Consider the following 7,500-nt stretch of genomic DNA (forward strand, 5'->3'; position numbering starts at 1 on the left):
GCCAGAGAGGGCAGAGGGGTTAAGGGCTCAGCTGGAGCCAGAGAGGGCAGAGGGGTTAAGGTCTCAGCTGGAGCCAGAGAGGGCAGAGGGGTTAAGGTCTCAGCTGGAGCCAGAGAGGGCAGAGGGGTTAAGGTCTCAGCTGGAGCCAGAGAGGGCAGAGGGGTTAAGGTCTCAGCTGGAGCCAGAGAGGGCAGAGGGGTTAAGGTCTCAGCTGGAGCCAGAGAGGGCAGAGGGGTTAAGGTCTCAGCTGGAGCCAGAGAGGGCAGAGGGGTTAAGGGGTGATATCATGCTTTTTCGATTTTTCCCTTTGCTTTCGACTGTGATATGACATATGTATACATGTTTGACGTCTGCTAAGTTAAAAAAATCCAAGTCCTCCCCAGGGGGAGCATTGGGACCCACCGAGAACGGCCCTCAGTCAGTGTGTGAAACAGCGTGTTTGCGCTCAATCTTCACTCCCGTAACAGTGTGACGTCAGTGCAGTGGGCGGGGCTGAACTGCAGAAGCCCCGCCACCCGGCTACCCCCCAATGTTTACAACTCCTCGAGGGGTGGGAATTTGCAAATGCACGAGCAAAGCGTTCGACCAATCGCAACAGAGTGGGCGTGCTGACCAATCACAGCAGACTGGGCTACTCGGGAGGGGGGCCTGTGGGGGGCCTGTGTGATACAAATTTTCCTTTTTGAAAGATGCTGAAGTTGGTTTTGCAGAAATTAACAGTGTGAGAATAATAAGGGGTGCAGTCTACCTCCTGATGGCACTATTGAGGGCATTGGAGCTGTGGCCAATTAACCAGATGCAAAGCAGCTGAGGAACAGGTGGAGGAATTGGGGGAAAGGAACTTTGGCTTTGACTCCCTGAAGTTCAGGTTGAACCGCAACATGGAGGAGAAAGGGATTGTTGCCCACGATTGTCTCCCGCCGGAGCCCCGCTGCCGGGGCACCACTGCCGGGGCACCGCTGCCGGGGCACCGCTGCCGGGGCACCGCTGCCGGAGCAGTGCCGCGGGGCACCACCACCGCCGGGGCACCACCACCACCACCGGGGCACCACCACCACCGCCGGGGCACCACCACCACCACTGGGGCACCACCGGCGGCAGTGGCGGCGGGAGACAATCGATTGGGCAACAATCCCTTTCTCCTCCATGTCGCGGTTCAACCTGAACTTCAGGGAGTCAAAGCCAAAGTTCCTTTCCCCCAATTCCTTCTCAACCATGGCCGAGATAACCCCCACTACGAGTCTCGTTGTGGAAGTACCAGAGACCTCAGAGAACCCGACACAGTCTAGTCTTTTCACCAAATGGGAGCTTTACGCAAGCTTGCGTTATTGTGTTGCGTGTTATACGCCGTAACACCAACAGCAGAATGGTTATCCAAATAACAAAGAAGTGTACAAGACTTGCGTTACAGTGTGTTACAAGTGGCGCTCGCACGGTCATAGCTCATTGTCTCATTGGCGGGCCAAATTCTCTGGGCGGGAAAAGCAGAGAAAGGGGAGGTAACCTTGCTCCTTATGACGACATATGGGGCAAATTCCAAATTGGCGCGTCTGAGCATTTGTTTTTTCAAAGGCAGAGCAGGATACCTAGTACTCGTTTTACACCTAACTCCATTTCTAGCCACTAGGGGACCATAGGCAGGCTAGGGGAACTCATATTATTGTTAGACAACCACATAAAGTGAAATGTTCATGCCATGGGACCTTTAAATGTTTTAATGAAGGTTAACGGTTAAAAATTGTCACCTTGCCAGCGGGCGTGCGCCACTCGGCCCTCTTCACCACGCCGAACGAACCGTCGCCCAGCTTCTCGTACAGCGTCAGGTCCTGGTCCGAGATCAGGCAGGTCAAGACGGGCTGCTGCCCGGGCCCCCCGCCCACCGGACCCCCCAGCTGGGGCAGCACCCCCTCCCCGGGGGGGGGGGAAAGCTTCCGGAAGGAGGAGGCGGGCTGGCCCTGCTGGGGGAAGTCCCCGCCATCCAGCCGCTTCACACTGAACACCTGCAGAGGACGGGGCGAGAGACATCGATAATGCATGGCGAGAGAGAGAGAGAGAGAGAGAGAGAGAGAGAGAGAGAGAGAGAGAGGCAGAGAGAGAGAGTCCCGTTAACCCCGGTCAAATGTAATAACATTCTGTACGCCTGTGGGCCATCCTGGAGCTGAGACTCTGAATAATATCTGTGATGTTTGTGTAAACATATCAATTAAAATGTGGTTCAGAAAATCAATCAATCAAAAGTTATGTAGAGATAGAAAATCATTCGGTAAGATACACCGATATGCACACACACACACACACACACACACACACACACACACACACATAGAAACCAAGACACACATACACATACATACACATCAACACACACACACAAACACACACACACACACACACACACATATCAACTGTGTAATTACTGTGTAGGATTGGGAAGCAGCCATTAGGGAAGCACTATTAGATTAAGGCTGGGATGACCAGTTTATGAATGGCAGTGTGTGTGTGTGTGCGTGTGTGTGTGTGTGTGTGTGTGCGCACATGTGTGTCTGTGTGCGTGTGTGTGTGTGTGTGTGTATGTGCATATCTGTCTGTGTGCATGTGGGTGTGTGTGTGTGTGTGTGTGTGTGTGTGTGTGTTTGCTTGCCGGTGTGTGTCTGTGTGTGTGTGTGTGTTTGCTTGCCGGTTTGTGTGTGTGTGTGCAAGTGTGTTTGCTTGCCGGTGTGTGTGTGTGTGTGTGCGAGTGTGTTTGCTTGCCAGTTTGTGTGTGTGTGCAAGTCTCTGTTGTGGCTATATTGCATATCCCTAACAATTGTCATTGCAGTTCATTTAGCTTTACTAATGGAGATGTCATTTTCTTTATGCCAATTGATGATACATTGAATGAAACATTAATGTGACGATTATTGGGCTGGTGTAGATGGTAGCATGTGTTTGTAGACCTGTAAACTACACCAGTTAACCTCACAGCAGTCTATTTGTGATTGAATCACAAGACTAGATGGATGTACTTTGAAGGGGTAGCCCCTCCAAAGTACATCCATTCACAAACACACTGCCAGCAGCTAAACTCGGCGCGCCACATTGAAAACCTGCCAGAGAGGCACCACTCAAATCTGTTCACTCAGATCCATGAAGCAGGGTGCTCTCTAGGACCCTGGGGCGACTGAAACCAGACAGGTCTCTTAGTCAGCAGGAGCCGCTGACACATGGGGTCCAGTGAGAAAGTTGTTATTAGGAGCCGCTACTCCGAGCGCCAGGCGGATTCCGTGGGACAGATATAAACAGTAGTCTGCGGTGTGCGGTTTCACGTCCGGGCCAGACATGACATAATGCCCCAGACCTTCTTCTAACGACGCCGCTGTGCGTCAGCGTGGCTCTGGTGCGCTGGGAGCCGTCCCAGTGTGTGCAGTGTGTGCAGTGTGTGCAGTGTGTGCAGTGTGTGGGTTTGTTCAAAGAGAAATCTACAATTTAGAACATATTCTGATGATGGCAATGCTGTTACAATCATGCATGAATACACACACAAGTAAAAGTGTGCCCATGCACGCATGTACCCACGTAGGACACTGTGTTTGTGTCTATGTGTATGTCTATGTCTAAATGTGCGTGTGTGTGTGAGTGTGAGTGTGAGTGTGAGAGAGAGAGAGAGAGAGAGAGAGAGAGAGAGAGAGAGAGAGAGAGAGAGAGAGTGTGTGTGTACCTTGCTCATCCAGGACCTGCGCTTGCACATGGCTTTCCTGCGCTTCACGGCTTCCCACAGACGCCTCTGTCCTGTAAACAACACAACACACACACGTCAGGACGTACACCTCAAAGTGTCAACAACTGAAGTCACACAACAGGGAGAGGAAAAATGACACACACACACACACACACACATTATGTTTTTATCCGGACGTTTTGGTTTCTCGTTGTTGTAGAGGTAGGGCGTCAGGGCGTGTTGCTCAGTGAGGCCTTCAAGTAGAAAGCTTTGGACATTGGGCTTCAAATCCAGAACATTACAGTTTTTCTCGATTGTATACACACACAAAATTGAACTATGCACACAATTCTGAAAACTTGAAGCTCCTGTATCAACTCCAGACTGCTAAACGCACAATTGACCTGTCGCTAAGCTCCGCCCGTAGAACGCAGATGAGCCAATGAGATTCCAGCCTCAACTATACTCGGAAAACGGCTCTGACAACGCCATTGAAACCAACAGGGAGGAGGCATAATATAACAACTGAATGGTGGATTTATGTTGTTTGTGTAAAAAAATAATCAACCTGGTCAAACTGTGTGCTTGGGGAACATAACAGTCGGTGTCCCGCAGAATGGGGTCTATTCCATCCCTTTTCCCCAAGCCACAACGAGACAAGAAAAGAGTGTGTGATGTGGATCAGAGTGTGGCAGGTCAGAATACCAACTGAATTTAAGCTTGTTACCTTCTGTATGTATTTTAAAGTTTTGAATATACCCCTCCATAGCGTAATGTAGTCCCTTTCGATTGATCCTGAAAGAAATTAAATCCTTTTTCGCCCAAAAATCTGCTTTAATATACTGTCTGCTGACATTGTTCCATATGTTTTTGTTATCAAGTCTGGTTTTTTACAAAAACATTTTTACAAATCTCTAAGCACAAATCTCATAATTTAGCACACTTGGTTCACCTGGAAAACACTGGCCTCCAAAACGCCACACCCAATTACCAATTGGTCACTTCTCACCTGTTCAAACTCAACTGGCAAAACACTTCAATCATGTGTCAGAGCATAAAAGAGGCCTCAGGTGAGCTCTACTGTGTTGTAGATGGAACATTTTACTGTATTACAGTAACAAATAAATATTTTCTTTGTTACTTTTGCTTTTTGTACTGTTTTTTTCATTTTACTTATCAGTGCAATTACTGTACTGTGAGTTTTGCCAAAATAGGTAACATTGGTGTATTCTCAGAACTCCAACAATGTTGCAGTATCAACTATGTGTGTTGATATGTGATTGATATGTGTGTAGTGTACAGTATGACTCTGGGAAGCTGGGATTGTGAGTTTAGCCCATTGGAGCTCATTTGATATAATATGCATTGTATCCTATTCTGATACGATTGTGTCAATGCAATATTTATATGATATATTCACAGTATTGTATTACAATATGGCAACAGTCTTTATACTGAATGTACCACCTAATTGCAACTTGAGGAAAAGGAAGCTATTTCTAAAAAAAGATATACATTTGAATATGTAACTCAACTCAAGCCAAAACATATGTAAACAGTATTTTGATGGAAGTGTTTTAAATTGATCACACCAGTGTTTAATTTATGCTCTCTTCGAGATATTCATATGATAGTGGATTCATATGAGAAGAGAGAACATGGTTTAATTTTTTTGACAAAAAGTTTTGATAAAATGGTTAACTCTTTTCAGTTTTGTGAGTTTTGAGAAATTGAGCTAAAGTTTCAGAAAACGTGTTTAAACAATTGAGAAAAACTGTAACTCTGGGAGTCAAACACAATGAGCACTCTCTATAAGCTATATATCTATAACCACCTACTATCTATAACAGAACGAGGCCAGACACTGCTGTGAAGCCAAAAGGAATGGTGAGGAGAGCTGGAGAGAGAGAAATAGACTGAGTGCAAATAGAATATTAGATATTACAAGAGAGGGACAAAGAGAACAAGAGCAGTGGGAGAGAGAGAGGGGGAGAGACAGGAGGAGAGAGAGAGAGAAATAGAGAGAGAGAGAGGGGGAGAGACAGGAGGAGAGAGAGAGAAAGAGAGAGAGAGAGGGGGGGAGAGACAGGAGGAGAGAGAGAGAGAGAGAGAAAGAGAGAGAGAGAGAGAGGGAGAGAGACAGGGGGAGAGAGAGAGAGAGAGAATTTAGACTTCCAAAGACTTACTTCACACACTCACCTACACACTCAGACACATGCATCACTTATACATACAAATGTTCCCGCTGATATATATAGCACATGGAAAAAGACCCCCCCACACACAGGGTGGCAATAGCAATAGCAATGTCGAGTTCACGTGTACCTCATCATCAGTTATGAAGAAGTATTTCAGATCTCAGTGTGAGTAAATATGTTGCAGAGAATGTATGTGTGTTGTAAGGATCCCTATGTGACTAAGTACACAGGGATCCAAACCCATGTAGAGTTCCTCCATGTTTATTGATAGTTTATTAGTTTTTTATTGATAGCCTAGGCCTAACTTTGAAACATGTCACAACAACACACACCTTAAAAAACAACAATCCAAACACACACACACACACACACACATAGAAAAGCACTTCAACATTTATGACAACACACACACGCTCCGTACCGGGCCGGCCCATCCCGATCTTCTCCAGGTCCTCGTTCTTCACGTAGTCGAAGTGCGAGAGGCGCGTAACGTTGAGGTCATCACGCACGCGCAGGAAGTACTGCTGCAGCTGGACCTCCATCAGCAGCTCCAGCAGCCAATCAGAGCCCTCCTCGCACTGCATGCTGCCGCCCAGCTTCTACAGGCACCAGGGAAGGAGGACATGGACAAGGTCAGACTGGAGGATAAGGTCAGACTGGAGTCTTCTACTGAACTCGACGTGAGCTCTTAATGCCCGGGAGAGACAGCTCTGTGAAGCCACAAGCTCCACTCCAGTTTGTCTCCAGGTCTAGTCTGGACCAGCCCCACAGTTTGATCCACACAAGATTCACTTTGTAAATCAGCGAATTCAAGCAAGTGATGTAGAAGATGATCGGCCAAAATCAGGAAGTGCTGATATTGCTACCATGGATTCCATTGATACTATTTATGCCTTTCAGAATAGTTTTACTTGAACGCAAGACGTTTTTCTACAATGACAATGTAAGCGGTAACGTACGCTAACGGTGTTTCCTTTGGATCCGATTGGCTGAAGCTCATCTAATCGGAGTGTGAGGTTTACCTCAACAACCACCGCTGAAGCAGACCTTCCGGTCGTAATGAAGTGTATATGGCCGTGCAACGCTCAGAGAAAGACACGGTCTGAAGTAAAAAGAGAAACATCTGGGGAAAAATTCCTGTGTCTGCAAATAAAGAGATGAAGGACTCGCACAAACACGTGTGGAAGTCTGAAGGCCACACAGACCAATGGCAGCTGCACTTTCTCCATTAAGGGAATCATACGTATTCATTTAGATAGCCCAACTTTTATATTTGTTTGGTGTCCATTTATCTTAAAATCATCAGCATAAAATACAACTATAGTTTATATCAAAATTATACATCCAATGATTCAGATAAACAAACCAGAAAAGATGTGATTTCATGGAAAATGGGCTAAAATCACCAACATCTGGTATCAACACTAACACACACAGCTGAGGGGTCATCAGCCAGAGAATACTGTGTGTGTGTGTGTGTGTGTGTGTGTGTGTGTGTGTGTGTGTGTGTGTGTGTGAGTGTGTGTGTGAGAGATATTAAGATTGTGTGTGTGAGTGTGTGGTGTGCCAGTGAGAGATAGTGAGTGTGTGTGTGCGTGCGTGCGT

General features: G+C 46.9%; 1 protein-coding gene across 1 annotated transcript in view; it reads right to left on the minus strand.

Moving 5' to 3' along the window:
* The window catches only part of LOC311360733 (activated CDC42 kinase 1-like), a 29,367-nt gene that overhangs the window by 18,748 nt on the left and 3,119 nt on the right, over positions 1-7,500 (minus strand). Inside the window, 3 exon segments of the mRNA XM_084480825.1 lie at positions 1,746-2,000; positions 3,698-3,768; positions 6,317-6,494. Coding sequence (XP_084336951.1) covers positions 1,746-2,000; positions 3,698-3,768; positions 6,317-6,494 — 504 coding nt within the window.

The sequence above is a fragment of the Micromesistius poutassou genome (assembly GCF_964030765.1).
Source record: "Micromesistius poutassou genome assembly, chromosome: 16".
NCBI lineage: Eukaryota > Metazoa > Chordata > Actinopteri > Gadiformes > Gadidae > Micromesistius > Micromesistius poutassou.